Source organism: Sinocyclocheilus rhinocerous, unplaced genomic scaffold (genome assembly GCF_001515625.1).
Source record: "Sinocyclocheilus rhinocerous isolate Xijiao unplaced genomic scaffold, SAMN03320098_v1.1 scaffold1350, whole genome shotgun sequence".
NCBI classification, from domain to species: Eukaryota; Metazoa; Chordata; class Actinopteri; order Cypriniformes; family Cyprinidae; genus Sinocyclocheilus; species Sinocyclocheilus rhinocerous.
In genome coordinates this window covers 1,026,771-1,046,635 of record NW_015652333.1, presented here as the reverse complement: position 1 = coordinate 1,046,635, position 19,865 = coordinate 1,026,771, and the positions used below count along the sequence as shown (strand labels likewise).

Genomic DNA, 19,865 nt, shown 5'->3' with positions numbered 1-19,865 from the left:
GTTTTTATTACAACACAATGTAGCTTTCACCCTCGACGCAGAGTAGTTGGTTAAGATATTGAAAACTTGTTTGATCTTTTGAAGGAAATCCAATTCTGGCTCCTGAATTGTTTCACTGTGGAATAATTTTTTTTTTTCATTGTAATGTTGTTACACTGTGGTTTTATGGGGCCTGCCAGAATAGATGTTGTTTTTGTGATAGACTTTAGGAAATGCTGCAGATCTCTTCAAAACAATGGGTTTATAACATATACAAGTGGCTGAAATATAGTTTGTAGGGTTTGTTTTTCTTTTCAACACTAAAGGGTGTTTTGGACCCCTAACACTTTTGAAGTCAATGTGCATTTTTAAAGTGGTATTAATTTTACAAAGTAAAAAATTTTTCTTTTTCAGGATTTCTTTTATTTAGGATTTGACATTTTATAGTCAAATTGAATGAATTTTATGAAAGTGTTAACTTCTCAAAGCCATATGTGAAAGGTTGGATATAGCAGCCTTGGTACAGGTTCAAGGGACAGGCACCTCACAACCAGCAATAACACCATTTGTGAAGGTAGCATTTACTCAAGGTTTACTCAATGCTTTCTATCCAGAGGTTTACATGAAATCCTGCTGTATAGGCTAACTCATTTTAAGTTATTGAGGCAATGCAATTTTAGGGAGTTTTGGGTGACTTTTCACAAATCTGTAAACAACTGTAAATGTTTTGTTTGAGTGCTGCAATAAAGGTTAGGTACAATAAAATCACATAGTATTGATCCTTTTTATTTTTGTTCGGAAAATCATCCATTCCAATACACGTAATACAACAATAAAAATAAGTATGCAGACTTTCATGTTGCTTTAATAAATTAATAATATTTGGTTTTATTATTTACTTATTTCGTTTTATTTATTATGACTAATGTTAAAAAATATGTGGACTGGGGAACTTTTATTTTGACACTGGCATGCTGAAAGTACATAATGCGCATGCGCAACGTAATTTTAGGGGGAAAAAAGCTTGTAGTTGCTAAACATAACATTTAAATTGTATAGTATTTATTATCTATATAAAAAGGCACAGTGGGATATTTCATTGTACTAAATGCTTCGTTAGTTTTCTGAAAATAATCAGATGTTTAAGGGTTAATCTCGTCCGGTCTTCCAAGAACCCGGAAACTCAACAATCTGACAGCTTGTCTTCATTTCGCCGGTCATCGGTAAGAATTTTGTCGTCTTACTTATTTTTTTGTCAAGTTTGAACATGTTTGAAATGTCATTATATATGTGCATAGATCATTATGGATTGTTTGCACCGATTTTAATATTTGGCGTAACTATAAATGGCCCAGTAATGAACGGAAGCAGATTTGTAGGGTTTCTTTCTTCACTAAAGATTAGCTAGAATCCATATATCGCAAGTTATTGGCGATGAACACGTAGTAGAATACGTAGCTCAGACATGTAACTAGTTCATGGACTATAAAATACTTAAAATGTTTAAGTACAGTCAGATATGACTGGGTTTTCTGTTGCTAGCTGATTTAAATCCATTACATACATTTCCATGAAATAGGATGTTCGGACTTTATACAATTCAGGTGTTGAATGTTTATTAAAGATAATTTAATTATTAAAGCTATTATTACATTTCATTCTCAAACTGATAGTCTAAACCGAGTGAAATAAGTGTACACCATTTATAAAAATGTAATTGTTAAAATGCTTTATATTTATCTTTACAAAAATTAGGAGTGCCCCTTTGTACAAATTAAGGTACTTAAGGGCACTCCTAATTTTTGAAAATTGAAAATACGTAAAAAAAAAATGTAATTGTGTGTAATTAGGATAGCTAGCTATAAAATTAGCCGTAGCAAGATATAGTAAGATATGGTGAAAATGACAATTAAGAATTTTTTACTAGCCACCACTGTCAAAATGGAACTTAAACGAAAGATAATAATTATTAGATAATATAATAAATCATTCAGGTTTTACAGCAGGTAAATTGCCATTGTAATTTTTTTGTTAGGGTAGGGGTTCTTTAAAGAAAGTCAGACCCCAGTTGGAGGCCTATTTATAGGAAGAACACTATATAAGGAGTGTGTGCAGGGATTAAGGGACTGCCAGCAAAGTGGTAAAAATATGGAATTAATCAGAAACATAAACTGTCTCCTCAAATAAAATAAGATTTTACACACAGCTTTTATCATGCGTGACTCGTGAATTGATTTACAGCAGCAACACTGCAGCATTCCTGTAGCTGCTGTCTGATATGGATGAGTATAAATAAATGTGTTTTTATGTCCGATCAGAAAGGGGGTCCTTACATAAAGGCACAATGCCTGACCTTTGGCAGGATGCCATGGACCATGCCGTGACTTTGGCCAGAAAAGCCGGAGAGGTGAGATAGCATCATTCTTTTAAAATAGATTTTGTAATTTGAGGTCATTTTTACAGAAACATTTTATCTCTGTTGTCTTCAGATCGTGAGGGATGCTTTGCAGAATGACCTGAAGATCATGTGCAAAAGCTCTTCTGTCGATCTGGTCACTAAAACAGACCAGAATGTGGAGCAACTTATTATTACATCAGTGAAGGAGAAGTTTCCTGGACACAGGTATTGAGTCCTTCATACTAACACAGTGTCAGAAGAGCTTTAAACCTTCTTATAGACCTTATGTAGCTCCGCCCCTTTTCAGCGCTGCACTCATTCTTCTGTCTTCTGGTTTGTATTTCCACAGCATGAAGGTAAGGTCATACGAATTTATGAATGAACTGTTCCGTTTTAAAATCTTCCCAGTCTACTTACACTTGACATCTGCTTCGAACATTACAATGCTCATTATAACCTTCATTAACTCTACAGTCTACAGTAAGTAAATCCTCTTCACCAGCTAATTACACTTTAACAGTGACGCTATAGAAATATACATAGCTACCGCAAAAATGGAAGTTTAGAGACAAAATTCTAAAGATGGCTGCGCACTTGTTTCTCTGATACATAAGGTCTATAAATTCTGTACAAGTTCCTAGATAGAGCATATTGGGTCTACAGTAAAGAGACAGTCACTGCTCCTGTTTGTTTCAGTTTCATTGGTGAAGAGTCAGTGGCTGCAGGAGAACCTTGTGTTTTGACTGAAAACCCAACATGGATTGTTGACCCTGTGGATGGGACCACTAACTTTGTGCATGGGTAATTTTTATTCACTGATAAAAATGAGTAAAATCAAATTAAATAATGAAAAATTATTAATGAAAAATTAAAAGAAAAGAAAAAAAAGCAAGAGTATAATGTAATATTTAAAGTATTTGTAAGTACAAATTATATTATAAGCACAACAATGTTAGTGAAACGGTTATTTTAGCCATTATTTCTTACTCATTTTCAGCCATAACTTTTCTAGCATGAGCTATACAAAATAAATATGAATTTCTTTGTCCAGATATCCATTTGTTGCTATATCCATTGGCTTTGCTGTCAACAAAATGGTAAGCATCATTTGCTTTCAAATGCACTCTCTTTAATTTTAGAATAACAAAGTGACAGCACTGGTAATGGATCTTTGCGTGGTGAGATGAAATCGGAAACTGCCGCTCTGCTCCCTTGGTGAGATGAAATCGGAAACTGCTGCTCTGCTCCCACTTTTTTTTCTTGCTCATTTATCATGCTTTTGGAAGGTTGGAAGTTCATCCAGTGGGAAGAACATCTGACAGACTCATCATTCTTCTGTTGCAGTTAGAGTTTGGTGTGGTTTATAGCTGCATAGAAGACAAGATGTACACGGCTCGAAAAGGGAAGGGTGCATTTTGCAACGGACAGCCGCTGCAAGTGTCGGACCAAAAAGGTAACCGTTCTTCTGAGAATCTTGATCCAGTTGCATTCCGTGCTTGTCTGTTGGCAATCATCTTAATTCTCTCTAATTGTTTCCATATCATTAACAGAGATTAACCAGTCAATCATCGCTACAGAGTTTGGCTCTAATAGAGATCCTGATGCTGTTGACAAGATTTTATCTAGCATGAGGAAAATCTTATGCCTGCCAGTTCACGGGTATGTGCCAGGTTTCTCCCACACAGCCTTACTGGAACAGATTTGCCCTTAAATGTAATATTATCTAATACCATGTACTTGACAATTATACTGCAATGTGCATTAACAAATATCTCTTGAATATTCATTTAATTTTTTTTTAAGAATACGTGGTGTTGGATCTGCTGCCATTAACATGTGCTTGGTAGCATCTGGTTGTGTCGAGGCCTATTATGAGATTGGGATCCACTGTTGGGATGTGGCAGCTGCAGCAGTCATAGTCTCAGAAGCAGGAGGAGTTCTCATGGATGTCGAAGGTAAAGAGAGCTCTTGGAAGTTGTTACATCATTTGAATGAGTGTTATTTTAGTATGTCAGCTTTTATTTTTATATATTTGAGTTTTAATTTTAAATTTAGTAATGTTATGTGCTTCTGTCATTTTTATTATTTTTTAAATATTCTTTTTAGCTTTTATTTTTATTTCAGTAATTTTAGTACTTCACTTTAAACTTATTTTATTTCAGTTAGTGCCAAGGCAACATTTATAATTTTTAAGTTTCTTCATCTAATATTTATTTTTTATTTTGTTTCAGATTTATTTCAAATGACAATTTTTAATAATTTCAGTTTTAGTTAATAACACTATTATACCAATATAATTTCTCAAATTTTGTCAGTGATTTGTTTTTCCAAAATATGTGTAAGATTTAAGACATAACTTTTAATTTTATTGAATTTTAATATGATTGTTGTGTATTAATGTTTTTTTTTCCCTTTCAAAAATGTCCTCAGGTGGACGAATGGATCTGATGTCTAGAAGAGTTTTGGCAGCTAACAACAACTTAATTGGAGAAAGAATCATTAAAGAGATTGAGGCATTTTCAGCTGTTAGAGATGATGAACCTGTAGACCCTATCAAATAAACCTTGTTTTAAAGAAAAGCCCCTGTGCTATTGAAGTCTGGTACATTATATTTGAAATAATGTATCAATATTTAATTTCTCTGCCATCTTTTATATTGTGTAAATGATTTTTGTCTCCCGATATTGAAAAATGTATTATAGTAATGTTTAAAGCTATGTGCAAACGGTAAATTACAAACGTTTTCCCGCGTTGAGCTACTGAAAGTCAATGTTCATTGTCATTCAACTGTAAGGTTTTTTATTAGTAACATACAAAAGTTCAATAAACAATAAGTTAATAATGAGTAACTTACCTCTGAGACACAATATTTGTCCATTTTTACTCCGCCGAAGGAAATTGTTTCAAACAATGCCAACTTTTCTATAGAAACTAACCTAAGCTTGCTCGTAAACTCTCTAGATAACGTCATACGCAAATTAGCATAATTGCGGAGTCATTACGTTACAGCCTAGTGTCAGTTCTTTACATTTGTCCAGTAGCCCCACACTGCAGAACACAAGATCCAGGGGGCGTGGTTGGATCCACATCTAGGGGGTGGAGATTGGTAGGTTTCTGCTTCTCTCCTTTGCTAACATATCCTACTGTATTTTAATACAGCCAAATTCCCAATAAACCAGCTGTCACTTCCAAGCTGCTGCTCTGCACTAAAATCCTGATTTCGAAGTGAGACGTCGTCTGAAAAAAATCACCATACACATCAGATAAAGACAATGCTAATGCTGTGATCTAGGCTATATTTGTACAATTATCACTTGGGTTATAAAACATGGTCGTTGGGCGGTACAGGTGAGTCTCTGACACTAGATAAGGTTTGTCCAAGAAGTCGCTAAATTTGTCGTTAGACACTTTTTAGGAACAAAGGTTGCTTTATTGGCAACACTAAATTTCGAGCACCCATACAGTCATTCCTGAATTAATCAGTTATGCCGAGTTCACACTGCACGATTTTCAAACTCGTCGGATCGCCTTGTTTTCACACTGCGTGACTATCTGGGGTAGCATTCAGTTGCTGCTGTGTTCACACTGCACGATGGATCGGCGACAGGGGGTTTCACATTGCATGACTTCACAATAGGAAGAATCGCCGACAGCTCTGTCTGGTGCAGGGTTGCCAGGTTTTCGCTACAAAACCCGCCCAATTACTCAAAACTAGCCTGAAAATAGCCCAATTGCTTTCGAGGGATTCTAAACTGGACTCAGTAAAAATCGCGTCGCCCTGTATCTTGGTCTCTCATTGGCTGTAGGTCATCGCCGATGTAGTTTTCAGTCAGAACTCATTTACGATAAAATCGTGCAGTGTGAACTCGGCATTAGCATAACGATTTAAACACTGACAGGCGGAGATACTGAAAAAGTGAAGAGTCCTAATGCCAGCTCACTGGAAACGATGCTCAGCCAAATAACTTGAAATACAAGAAAGCACAAATATTCCTGGCGGCTGAAAATACACACAAAAACTTGACAGGCTTGGTTTTAACTGGTTTGCTCTTTTGTAAACAAAGAAATGAGACAATAAATGTTTTATATTCACAGTTATTCACACAGTAAAATAATCATATCAGCAACACATATCCTCTCTCACACCTCTTATGGATCATGCTAATACCCACTTCACAAGGGCCAAAAGTGCAAACTTGTGCTCAGTATAATGCATATACTGTATAAAGCTGATTTAATACACAATTAATATAAAACAGTTAGAACAAGTTTGAGTAGATCCTCACTGCCAACAATTAGAGAACTTGAGTAGTTTTGAAAGCCACAAGCTTTAACAGAAGTAAGCTTATGTGTAGTGGCTATATTAAGCATGATACAGAAACTTCAGTGATCATATTGTAAAAATGGATAAAAGTCTTGCATCATTGCCGGTTGCTCTGCTTATTCTTAAGCATAATTTCCCTCTATGGCATACATTAAAGGGGTCATATGATGCGATTTGGCTTGAGGTATTCGGCCAATCACAACGCACTGGGTAGCTGGCCAATAAGAGCACACATTGCTTTTCAGACCGATGAGCTTTGTAAAAAACGACGCGTTTCAGAAAGGCGGGGCATAGAGGAGAAACAATAATGTACAGTATGTGTAAAATAATGTGTTTTTTGAACCTTAAACCGCATAAACACATTTCATTACACCAAATACACAAAATAATGTTCTTTTTAGCAGCATCATATGACCCCTTTAATGGGTAAGAAACACTTTATTTTTTCATAATAATGTAGCCTTTTGAAAAAACAATTTTGCTGGATATAGAGTTGTCACTCCGTTAATGTTAATAGTGACAGCAGAATTGCATATAAAGTCCATGTGCTCCGATATGCTCTTCAATCAGTCAGCAGCAGTAGTTGCTGGGAGTCCTCAGAAACGGCCCGGCTCAAGATGGAGTACCACGGAGCTCCAGCCGCAGGAGGAGAAGAGGGGGACGGTGTGGGAGGAGCAGCTGCCTTCAATCCAGGAGCTGCACCGCTGGTCAGACTAACCCTCTCTTTTAAGATCTAAAAGGATGCAACACTTTATTTGAAAAAGGGCAGTTACAATTTAATTGTCATACACATAATTGCAATATCACAGTGAGCTTTTATGTATTAATGATTGTATTGATTTGATTGATTCTAAGACTTTGCAAACAAATACTGTTAGGTAGAGTAACAAATAATAAAATTTTAATTCTTAAAATAATTATAAATGTATTAAGTGTTTCAAATTAAAATGTGTAATCATCTTAAAGGTGCGGTTCTCGCCCTCCTGTTATTTCACCATGTTGAAATGATGTAACCTGTAGTTTTTCACTTGTAGCGCAGTGTTGTTTGGTGATGCGAAGAGCATAAATTAGAAAAACAAACATTTATTATTGTGCTTTATTAGTGGAGACAACGGAAGAATTGGTACTTCTGCAGCGGTAAAAAAGTTTTGAAGCCAAAGAAAAAGAAAAAAAAAAGTTTAAACATTGGTACGGCATACACAAGTTGAAAAGATCTGATGAAAAAGTAGTGATGCCAAAGTTGTTTTTTTGTGCTGGACAGGTAAGTAATTATTGTGTAGAACGCAGGGGTTAAAGCAAAAATAAATCTTTTGACTGAAAATTTTCCTCAGCCAAACCCCATTCCACAGCCATACCTGTCACACACCCAGTTTAAGAGCAGTTTTTTCTTGTAATTAGGAGCGCTTGTCCTCCTAATTAAAAAAATTTAAGAGCACCTTCTGATCAATAATAAAAAATGAGCCTTCCTAATATGAGGTGACATTTGACTCAAAGTGATTTGGCAAGTCACTGATTTTATCACTGAATCATTCATTCAATTGATTTGTTCGAACGGCTGATTCATTCAGGAATGAAGCAAGTGACTGTCTTTATGAATGGGTAATCATGAATCACTGACTCACTAGATTCGTTCAAAAACGCACTTTCATTGAATGAATTAAACACCGCTGTGTTTGTTTTTAGAGATGCGCAGCGGCTGAGCTGTTACTATATTTGGAACCATTTTCGTTGAAGAAATAGAGCAAAATCAGGCAGTACTTGTTTATTGAACTGTTTTATTAAATCAATATTCCATTTGCAAACTTCCTTAATAACTATTAAAAGTTGTCACTCTCCTTATCGCGATCTGTGGGCGCACAGGAAATGAGAGCGCGCGAGTGAGTTCTCAAGACTCAAAAGCACGTGCAAATGAAATGGTACATTCCGTCATCGTGTTATAAGCGCGGAACCTGCGGGAATGAGTAGAATTGTTATTAATAGCCGCAATCCCGCGCCGAAATTCAAGTTCTGCTCTGTGTTCTCTGCTAATAACCTGACTGTGAATAATGCGAGCAGCATCACTATGTTGTCACTGAGAAGCTGCAGCCGTGGCGGGGATGATTTTTGGGCAGAACAACAACAACAATGCGCTAAATGTCTCTTTTCCCCTAATTTTTTCCAATTGACGGAAATCCGTCGTAGACTGGCTGCAATTAACGGAAATCCGTCGTAGCAACGGAGAACTTTAATACCTGAGAACATTCTATAAAACCAGTACCAGTGTAATGTACACAAAACTCATGCCGATCCACGTTGATAGATGGCAGTGCAGCGTTGTGGAAGTAGTTGTCAGTAATTAAAGTAGGACAACAGCAGAATGAATGCACCTTTACGGTGGTGCAATGAAAACCACAAAAATTTTCATTCTATGGCATTATAATTTTCAATTAGTTCACTCCCTTAATAAATAAATTGCAAAAATGTGAATGTAATTATCTCAAATGACAGGATATGTCAGTTTAACTATTAAGTGCACAAATTATGCTTTATTCTACATAGTAACATGAATGATTTGATGTCAGTATGCACTAACCTGCCGAAGTCTGTCCTCGTACCTTTGATCTGGTTCTAAAGGTTGTTTTTCTGGGACTGGCACTTTCCAGCGGTCCATTTCTGCCTTCAACTCTGCACCATCTAACAGTACCACAGGGTCCAGTGCATTGTTGTTTATTAACTCCACCAGACACTCTTTATAATGTACCCTAAAAGTGAGCATAACATTTGAGAAAATCTCTTGAGTTTGTTGTATATATGGAAGAACATGAATGATAAAGAATTATCAGAGCAAGTGTTCCTTACGTGCAGTAACCACTGTACTCTGGGAGAGCTGTTCGTCCACATGGCTCCTCCTTCACAGCTCCTGATTCTTGGAACTCCATTACACCACAAATACCTACAAGGGACACATTTGAACATGTACTGTATTTCAAGGGTACTTTGACACATCTAAACTAGTGATGCAACTAAATTAATTTTGTTGCCGAAACACCAAAATTGAACACAGTCAAAACGCTATCAGAGAAACGCTAATTAAACATCACTGTTTCTGCCAATGATTTCAGTCCTCCAAACCGAAACTGAAAATTTCTGCTTTGGACAAATTTTCAAGTGCCAAAATTCTGGTGCATCATTAATCTGAACATACAATATTCACATGTAGGCATATCTCAAACCAAATGATGTACCTTTAGAGTGTCTCCCTGCTATATTTTTGGGGCTGAACATGAGGGGATGTGATACCCCATAGAGCTGAAAAGATAAATAAAAGTAGTTTAGCCAGTATAACCATGGCAGGGTATGATGGTGGCTTCTAGTTTATGCTAGATCACAGTAAAGACATCTATAACCTGCAGCAGGGTCCGTAGTCTTGGAACACTCCAGTCTCTCAGATGATATAGACAGTTTCGAGGGTGATGAGCATGTAACCCCTTAGCTCCGCACTCAGTAGAAAAAGTACAGGCCTGCAAGGACAACAGATGATCATTAATTGACACAGAGCTCTGTGGTAACTATAATGACGACTGCTGAGAGAACTAAACTTACAGAGCCTTGTTTAAATGGCTGACTGCAGCCTCCGCAGAATTCGTGTTGGCACTGAGTGCATTTGAAATGCAAACAGCCTCCTCTGGCCAGGAAGAAGCGAAATTTGCATTTTGGACAGTCTGAAAGGGGCAAGGAGAACGTTACAACCTGGGAAAGTTCCAAAAAGACACTTTGAACCAAGAAGCTTCAGTGAGAGTTTTTGTTTGACCTATTTTGTTGCTGCTGAGGAGCTGCTCCAGCCTTGAGTTTTGGTACTCGGGTCTGTTGAGTTGCTCCCACTCTTTGAACTTCTCACATGAGATTCCTTCATGCTGTGGAGCCCACTAGACAACAAACAACCAGATCAACAGCCTCCATCAAGATGAGATTACAAGTACCAGCACAATGCAGGGGCTCAACAGTAAGAATTGTTTATTTCAGATGTTTACTTGTCTGGCCAACATTTTCAATGACCCAAATTCTACATTTTATCTCTAGAATGTCTGTTAAGTATGTCTCAAACATTTAAAAATATTTAAATATAATTTTTAAACATTTATATGATAATATTATAGACTATAGTAACATTTATTTATATATGCACCACCGTTCAAAAGCACAGTAATATTGGGAAATATTATTACAATTTAAATGTTTTTTTTTAATGTTTTTGAAAGAAGTCACTTATGCTCACCAAGGTTGCATTTATTTGTTTTAATTCCTTTTTAAATTGTAATCTATTCCTGTGATGGCAAAGCTGAATTTTCAGTAGCCACTCCAGTCATCATTCTAATACACTGATTTGATGCTCAAGAAATATTTCTTATTATCAATGTTTAAAGCAGTAAATAAATGGCTTTACTATCACTGTTGATCAACTTAATGCATGCTTGCTGAATAAAAGAAAAAAAACAAAAAGAAAAAAAACATGTTATTGGCCCCAAACTTTTGAACAGTATTGTAAATATTTTTTTTCATTAATTGCTCAGTTAATACTTATACAAAATACCAAGTTTATAATTTAAAGTTAGACCTGCAAAGTATACAGCTTATATCACAGAACTTCATGACAGATAAAAACTCACACTTTGGTTGGAAGACTAAGGCATATGATGCAAAGCATTGTTGTTTGTAAAGGAAAAACCTACCGGCTTTTTACATTGAAAGCATGTGCTTTTCCCACAGCTGGGGCAATCCATCCTCAGCCTGTTTGCTTCATGAAGGAGCCCAAAGCAACACTAAAAAACAAAGACAACAAAAATATAAACAAACAAAAATCGCTATCATGGTCAGACCTGAAATTAAATTGTATAAAATATCTGCGAATAATAGAACTTACATGTGCACACCAGCGGAAGTTGGGCATTTCCTGCAGTGCCTGGTCTCTGAGCTTCCTCTGAAAGAGCTCATGGATCTGGGGGTCCAAATAATACCTGATCTACACATACAAAATGATTTACAGTTAGTCATATTCAATATTCAATTTCATATGGGCCAAAAAAAAGAGGAGCTCCACACCTGTGTATCGAGTAGACTGAAGTACTCCATAGACTCCTCCTTGCGGCCTCTTTGTACATCGGGAAGATTACACAGGGGACACACAGCATGTACTATATTCTTCTCCTTAATGACAGAGGAGAAGTACTTCTTAAAACAGCTCTCACAGAATGTGCAAGAGCAGTGTGTCATGGTGACCATCTGAAAAAAAGAAAAGAGAGGCAGATACTACATTTAGGAATCAAAGATAGCCTACGGTCTATTATCCAAATGTGTAAAATAATATGACATAACTAAAACCAGGACTCAATTAATAAGGATGGCTGATGTCTTAGGACCAGAGAGAAAGAGTTTAATATAAAATACAAAATAAAATGTAATGGTCCTATAAAACGAACAAGTCCTAAATATGCATTAATCATTTAACTATAATCATTAAATATTATAATAATATGATTTTTGAAGTCGCTTATGATCACTAAAGCTGCATTTTATTCGATTTAAAACATTGTTTCGATTTTAAAACAATCTTCACATAAACCCATTATAATATATGTCATATTTAGCTACCTGTGCCCTTCAGCAAGGAGGAAATATACAGAAATTGAATAAAGTTATCAAACACTCAATTCTAAATTAAATATAGATGAATCCTTAAAGCTCTTTTATTCTTTTATTTATTTTTTTATTCAGACATCACAGCAGCTGGGTAATTACGTTATTTTGGCTGCTTTAAGAGCTGCCACTGATGAACACGATGCGGATCTGACGCATCGTATTTTCTCACAACTCTTTACCTTTTCTGACCCACTTCAGGTCTTAAAGTCTCTGCTAATGAGCTGACGAGTTGAACCGGGTGTTTTAGATGAGGGAGACAGTGCTGGGTGCTCCAGGACAGTTTTGAAAACCACTGCATTTCAGAGACATAAATGTGACTCATATAAAAAATACTTACTTACATGAAGAGTTTTAAGGCAGCTTTAATTGCCTTTTTTGGTAACTCCATGAGTTAACTGACGACATAACTACGACATTGCATGCTCGTAGTTTTATTTGCACTTTAATATGATACAGTGCTTAATCTAATACAGCACATGCCACCGTATTTGTGTGTGCAATTGAAGAGCACATGCTACAAGTACAGTATAACAGCTGACAGGACAGGACAATTGGTTTTTACTGAGATATGGCCTGACAACATCTCATCTGACCACAGTTCACTGTCATTCTACTGAAGCTCCCTCGTCACCTGTACCTTTTCCGCACTCGTTTGACTAGCGCCTGGCGCTGAGGTGAAGTTGGAGTGCGCGTCTGAAAAATCTCCCGTTTGATGTGGTTGTAAAGACGTTCTGCGTCTAAATAAATGCAATTCTTGTCTTGAAAAAAGAGACAGAAGCAGCAGTTGTGAGTGGGGTGGCCAACCCTAGCTCCGCACCTGCATTAACTGTGTTAAATATTTTTAACGCCGTTAAACTGAAAAAATGAATCGCATGCGTTAACACGCTAATTTTGACAAAACTAATTAATTACATTTTTAAAAATCATTAAATATCAATAATATTCATATATTGCATAATAATTTTAGGTAAATAACACATTTTATGTGGTTGCATATTTTTAGGTCAAGAACACAATTAATTTATTCTCACCCTGTTGAAGGACACTTGCTCCTGGCATATAGGGCAATCACGGCAGAGATATTTCAGAGCAGAGGGGAGGTCTCGGCATGACTGCACTGCTTCCAGGACATCCGTCGAGCTGAAACTGCACCCTTCCAGACTCAAGATGCTCCTAAACATTTCAGCTTTCTCACCTTGAATACCACCTGGGATCTGAAAGTAGGTTCTTTGTGTAATGCAATCCTGTACAAAATGAGTGAGTAAAAAATAGATGAAGGGCTATCCTGATTTGGCCTCCTCTTACCTCCATGTCCTCAAACTTCTTCAGCCGAATAAGAAACTGCTGCTCATTAATGGTAATCACCCTGTCGGGCTGCCTCAGAACATGCTCTGCGTCTGGAAAAACACAAAAGTGAACAGTAAACTTTTCACTGAAATAGTAAATTTTCATTTAGTGGAGGTTAACAGTGTTGTCCCATAGTACCTCTTTGGCGTCTGAAGAGCACCCAGGCCTGGTCTGGCAGTGCTGCAGGGTATTTGACATCTAGAACCTCTCCTCCTGCATTCTGCCTCCGCTGGAAGAAGATGGTGAGCTTGTTCTTCATCTTGCTGGGAGAGACGCCCACAGGAAGCCGGCTTACCACCACCTTGTGACGGTCATCCACTAAGCCTGGATGAACTCCACCACCACAATCCTGCCACACTCCTCCAGCATGATGAACATCTATGAAAAAATTTGAGTCTTTTTAAGTTCAGTGTATTATCTGCATTGTTTTACACAATGGTGTGTAAGAGGCCCCAGTACAAACTGGAAAAAAACATTATAATCACTTGCATGCTATGCTGCACATATGTTTAATACATATGCAGATACAGATAATGAAAAATACATCCAGAAACTGGATGTCAAGCTCATTTATATATTTTTTAAAGATCCAGTAAAACTGCTAGACGATTCCACTGTTGATGTATTCCTGACTGAAACAGGACTTGTGTGGAACATATTGAAGCTGCTTGATTTGCTACTTTCTAGTCTGCGGATGATGTTATAGAGTACAAAGGTTGGGTTCCGGAAGTAAAATCCTATTTATTTTCTTCATCGTGGAATTCATTTTTAACAAAAACTTATAAACCCTTAAAGCAAGACCTACTGCGTGCTTTGAGGTTGTTAATCGAAAGTATATGATTTTGCTGAAGCCATCAAATTGCATTATTTCAACTAATCATGTTAAAAAATAGAATTTCCAGTGTGAAGCTACCTGACCTGTGATTCTACAAATAAATGTCCACAAATCAGACAACTGCAACAAGCAAAACATTATGAAGGAAATCCCATGAAGCATTGCAAGTAGAATTGTACTTCTTTCTCTCATTAAAGCCATCAAGTACCTTTGTCTTTTTGACCAATTTTTAAAATTTCTAATGTTGTGCAAAGTTTCTCATTTTGTAGCTGGTTGGTTTGATTGATTCATGGTTTCTAACTTTTTAATGAAGACTTTTTTTTTTTAAATCTCCATGGAAAAAAAAATACTACTGAACCAAGGCTGCTGAAAAAGTGGGCAGGCACTATTGAATTCTTGAACCATTATTATGGAAAGGGGCATTTACACTGTAGAGATCAATTGATTGAACAAAACTTTGTAGATGAATTGTAATTTTTAGTTTAGAGAAAAGCTCTTTTATGGAACAATTATAAATGCAAACACTGGCAAGAAGTTTATTTTGTCATCTTTTAGAAAAAAAAAACTTTTACTCACTTCATCAAGTCTTTAACAACACTGTTAAATTATGTGTTATTTACCTTTCTCCCTGTTGCTCAACTGGTACATGTTGACAACTCTTTGTAATTGAAGGCTTTTGAACAGGTTGTCTATGTCATCAACATTAGAAGCATTGCTGGTGGGAGCTGAAGCAGAGATAATCCTTAATTAATTCAAAAATGTACTAAGGGTGTTTTAAAATATTACAACTGAATAATTAAAAAAAAAAACATATTACCTGAGGCAGGAGAAATAAATGGGTTTGTTTGGTGGTTAGTCTCCAAAGCTTGAGCACCAAACGTGATCCCGAAATCCAGCAGCTCTTGCGTGTATGATCTCCTTACCCCGCTCATCTCGGTTTCACTGGCTTGATTCAGGTTCATCTGGGACTTTGTACTCTTGGGTAGGCCTAGGAAAAGAAACCTTATGGTTAGCCAGGAATAGAAAATGAAAGTCTGAAACAATTTATGACACTAAACCAATACATTTAAACAGTGTATTAGATCAGCATGCTTTCAAGATGGAGATTTCAGCTTTGTCTATCAATCTACTAAAGATCATAGATTCGCACATGCTCTGACACACTGAGCTGTGGCGATCAACTGGCACATTACAGCACAAATGAAGCAGGTTACCATCTCAAAACACCATTTTCGTTAATTAAAATAAAATATATGTTAACTGAAATAAAATAAAATATAAACAGAATTCTAAAATATATTAAAAAAATAACTTAAACTCACTTGAAAAATCTTCTGAGATGTGTTGCTTTGGAATATAGGTTTAATAAAAAAAAGTTTACATTTTTTATATATTTTATTTCAGCTAGCTGCAAAGGCAACCTTTCTCATTTTCATTTAGTGAACTTTAACTTGATGTACTAAAATAACTAAACCTAAAATAAAAATGAATAAAAACAGTGATATATAAAAAAAATTAATAAATAAAATAAAAGACAAAAACACAATAAAATTACTAAAACAAAAAATAAAACTACTTAAACTCACTTGAAAAATCTTCTGAGATGTGTTGCTTTGGAATATAGGTTTAATAAAAAAAAGTTTACATTTTTTATATATTTTATTTCAGCTAGCTGCAAAGGCAACCTTTCTCATTTTCATTTAGTGAACTTTAACTTGATGTACTAAAATAACTAAACCTAAAATAAAAATGAATAAAAACAGTGATATATAAAAAAAATAAATAAATAAAATAAAAGACAAAAACACAATAAAATTACTAAAACAAAAAATAAAACATTCAAAATATTAATAAAGACTATAATAGTATCTCAGTGACACTAAAATTGGTATATAGAGAGTACAAAATATTTTTTTCATAAAACTGAAAATCTGAAGTAGTGAACAATCCATGCAAGACTAGTATTCAGCAGAAAATCAATGTTTACTGTTGCTGGCATGCTGAGGCACAGATGAGTTGGATGCTCCATGTTGAACTGCTGACATTTTTTGCACTGAACTGCTGCCTGTATGTGGCCAGCTGCGGCACAAGCAAACAAATAGAAGACTGAAGATTACATCAGTATCCACTGATCATTAAAAAGGGGCTCAACTGAGAGACTAGTGTCAAATGCTTTTGATAAGAATGACTGAACTGAAACTCAAACAAGCACTGACCTGCCATAAGACAAAACAGGATTCGGTTGAACTACCAGTTCAGCCGGCAGGTGTTTTGCTTGTTGTGGAGGGGTTTGGACTGGATGGGTGGCAAAAAGAGGAGTTTCACGTTGAAAGGCGGCAATCATCTCTTCCAGAACTATCGACAAGTTTGACCAGCCCTGGAAATCAAACATTTAAATGAATGAAATATATACATTAATAACTTCAAATAAGAAAATGTATAATAACTATAAAACTGACTTACAATCTTCCAGTTGCTGAGGCAGTGGAGAAGGACGCGACCATTGGCATCAACATTGCTGGTTTTAGCATTGATGATCATGGAGGGTGAAGGGCAAACAAAACACCTGGGTGGGTTTTTGGGATGGGTCTCATGGATCCAAATGCAAACTGGAATGTTGTACGTAGCACCTTTGTAACAACATGATACATATTTAATGATTTGTAGTTGGTGGAAAGCAATTACAAACACTGAAAGGGATTAATTATAGGTTACAGTAAAGCTACTGAAACCAGTTACCTTCATATGTTATAGGAACAGTGCCACCCAAATAAGCCAACTTCTTCTTATCATTGTTGGGATAGACTGTAGAAAGAGAAGAGAACCGAACTCAGGAAATACACATGCAAGAAAATGTGCACAGTAAGCAAAATGTCTACATAGCAGTTATTCACTTGTTTTGAGATAACTTTTATGGATTATATAGGAGGAGATGGACTTGTCACAGTCTGTAAACCCATAAATATTTCTCAGTGTACATTTACTTTTAAAAGTCTATTTCAGTATAGGCACAAACAAACCCATTCTTACCAAAAAATGAAAACCATAATGATAACTACATTACCGTTTAAAAGTTTGGAGTCAGAAAAATAAAATAAAATAAAATAATAAAACTTTTATTCAACATGGACCCTTTCAATTTCTCAAATGACAGTAGAGACATTTATAATTTTATTAGTGCTGTCAAACGACTTATGTAAACAAAAACTTTTATTTTGGATGCGATTAATCACGATTAATCGTTTGACAGCACTAATTTTATAAATTTGATGTATTTTATAAATAATCAAATAATCTATTTTAAATAAATGCTATTCTTTTAAACTTTCTATTCAGCAAAGAATCCTGAAAGAAACATTATGACTTGGTAACAAAAAATGCTATTGAACATAGCTTAGGGAAAAATAAACCAATTGTGGGGCCTTTCAGCAAAATTATGAGTAAGTAACAGTAATTATGACACACAAAAGAAATTCATGGAACAGCAAACATGTAAAAGGCAACAGAAGTAACATAAAACGAATGTTTTGGCAAACAAAAATCGAAATTAATTGTTTAAATGTATAACATTAATACATGTGATAACTTGCCCTGATCTGACATTAATGAAATTTGGTTAACTGTCTTCTGACTTTTGTATGCCCTTGAGGTTTTGTTGCATTCACTGTTATTGCAAAAAAGGATGACATTGAAGTTTCAACTCAGCACTCACAAACATTTTAATTTAAGAGTTTTAAATAAAAACTGTTTGAAAACCACACCCCTGGTGTGCTTTCAAAGATAAACTTACGGTAATAGTCCACGTATAACTGCAGGTGTGGGAAATCTGTCGTCACGTCTTTGATGTCATCAAGCACCTCATCAGGGTAACAGTAATTACACTATTGAGGAAAATATGAAGATAGTGATCACTGATCAGTAAACAAGATGATCCTGATGCACCACAACCTCAACAAGACAAATTTACCATGGTAACCAATACCACAGTTAGGACAGCCATTGTGTTTACAACAAAACTGCAGGAACCTGGTATTAATCACCACCACCAAAAACAACGTAAACAAAATGACAGAAGATTCTGAAAGGAGAATCCATTCTTTATAAGGGACTTTATTATGATTTCCTAGCGGACAGCTATACTGAAATATCTAGTTCAGTATGTCATCCTTAATACTGCAGTACCGGTAATTAGCTTATTAGCTCATGAACAATTACAATCTGGTAAACCATAGCTGCCTCGCTAGTGTTTGTGACTAGTGACAGTAAACCTACCTCAAGAAGTGTTTGATACTTCAAATCAGCTGTAACGCGCGACATCCTCTAACTGCACGAGCACCGCTCATGCATTCAGCGTCAAGTAACTTTACAATAAAAGCTGGAACTCATATCTGTTGCTTCTTCCATCGCTTAAGTTTAGATGTCATTCAGGCAGTTTTGGTTTCTTTTGCCCATGAACATCGCTACGTCTCACTGATACGGAAAGTTCAAACCTGGTTGCAGTAGTCTGCCATATTGAGTGTGTCAGGAAGTAAGCTGTTTGAGTTCTTCTTTTGTCTTATGTTCCGGTATTTGTTTTTCAAACGCTATTTATTGTTCAGCCTAACTGAATTTGTGTTCTAGATAACGACACGGAGATAGAGGCAAAGGTCAAGCACATTAAAACGATATTATGGACGTAAACAACGTCCATTGATGCAGTAGCCTACCGCTGGATGTCAGTATAACACATACAATCTCTCCATCACTGCACTGGCGCTGCATCCCAATACACAGAACAAGTGAACTGTGAAGTACTGAGCGCTTTTGAGTCAATCCCCTTGTCCAAATACCCACACTTGCGGTCTTGGCCACTTGCGCGCGCGTGCGCGCGACAGGAAGTAAGTGCGCAAGCCTGTCCCAGATCTTAAAAACGCCAGAGCGCAGTCCCCTTAACGCACACTAAACCCACACTATCTCGATACCGCTCCGGAGCGCTATTCGAGGCTTATGGACGTAAACAACGTCCATTGATGCAGTAGCCTACCGCTGGATGTCAGTATAACACATACAATCTCTCCATCACTGCACTGGCGCTGCATCCCAATACACAGAACAAGTGAACTGTGAAGTACTGAGCGCTTTTGAGTCAATCCCCTTGTCCAAATACCCACACTTGCGGTCTTGGCCACTTGCGCGCGCGTGCGCGCGACAGGAAGTAAGTGCGCAAGCCTGTCCCAGATCTTAAAAACGCCAGAGCGCAGTCCCCTTAACGCACACTAAACCCACACTATCTCGAATACCGCTCCGGAGCGCTATTGGAGGCTTAG

General features: G+C 36.4%; 2 protein-coding genes across 5 annotated transcripts; one reads left to right on the top strand and one right to left on the bottom strand.

Annotated features, from left to right (window-relative positions):
* The first annotated feature begins 973 nt into the window (after positions 1-973).
* On the top strand, positions 974-5,268 carry LOC107714831 (inositol monophosphatase 1-like). Its single transcript, XM_016520795.1, has 9 exons — positions 974-1,202; positions 2,298-2,386; positions 2,469-2,602; positions 3,074-3,178; positions 3,429-3,474; positions 3,722-3,830; positions 3,928-4,036; positions 4,181-4,332; positions 4,808-5,268. The coding sequence occupies exons 2-9, from the start codon at positions 2,324-2,326 to the stop codon at positions 4,936-4,938; spliced, it is 849 nt and encodes a 282-aa protein (XP_016376281.1). The 5' UTR covers positions 974-1,202; positions 2,298-2,323; the 3' UTR covers positions 4,939-5,268.
* A 1,858-nt stretch (positions 5,269-7,126) lies between these two features.
* Positions 7,127-18,991, bottom strand: LOC107714829 (uncharacterized). Of its 4 annotated transcripts, none has more exons than XM_016520792.1 (21): positions 18,832-18,991; positions 18,350-18,440; positions 17,299-17,364; positions 17,023-17,189; positions 16,776-16,936; positions 16,546-16,638; positions 15,377-15,540; positions 15,180-15,284; positions 13,863-14,102; positions 13,683-13,774; positions 13,409-13,591; positions 11,781-11,960; positions 11,602-11,700; positions 11,411-11,500; positions 10,492-10,606; positions 10,284-10,402; positions 10,088-10,201; positions 9,926-9,989; positions 9,540-9,633; positions 9,274-9,442; positions 7,127-7,434 (listed from the first exon to the last, which is right to left on the bottom strand). In XM_016520792.1, exons 1-21 carry the CDS (start codon positions 18,874-18,876, stop codon positions 7,264-7,266), a joined length of 2,622 nt encoding a protein of 873 aa, XP_016376278.1. In that variant the 5' UTR covers positions 18,877-18,991; the 3' UTR covers positions 7,127-7,263. The 4 variants fall into 4 exon arrangements, with proteins under 4 accessions (XP_016376278.1, XP_016376277.1, XP_016376280.1 ...); XM_016520791.1 differs by having other exon boundaries at positions 15,377-15,547; positions 16,547-16,638; XM_016520794.1 differs by having other exon boundaries at positions 7,356-7,434; positions 9,296-9,442; positions 15,377-15,547; positions 16,547-16,638.
* Between the last annotated feature and the right edge of the window lie 874 nt (positions 18,992-19,865).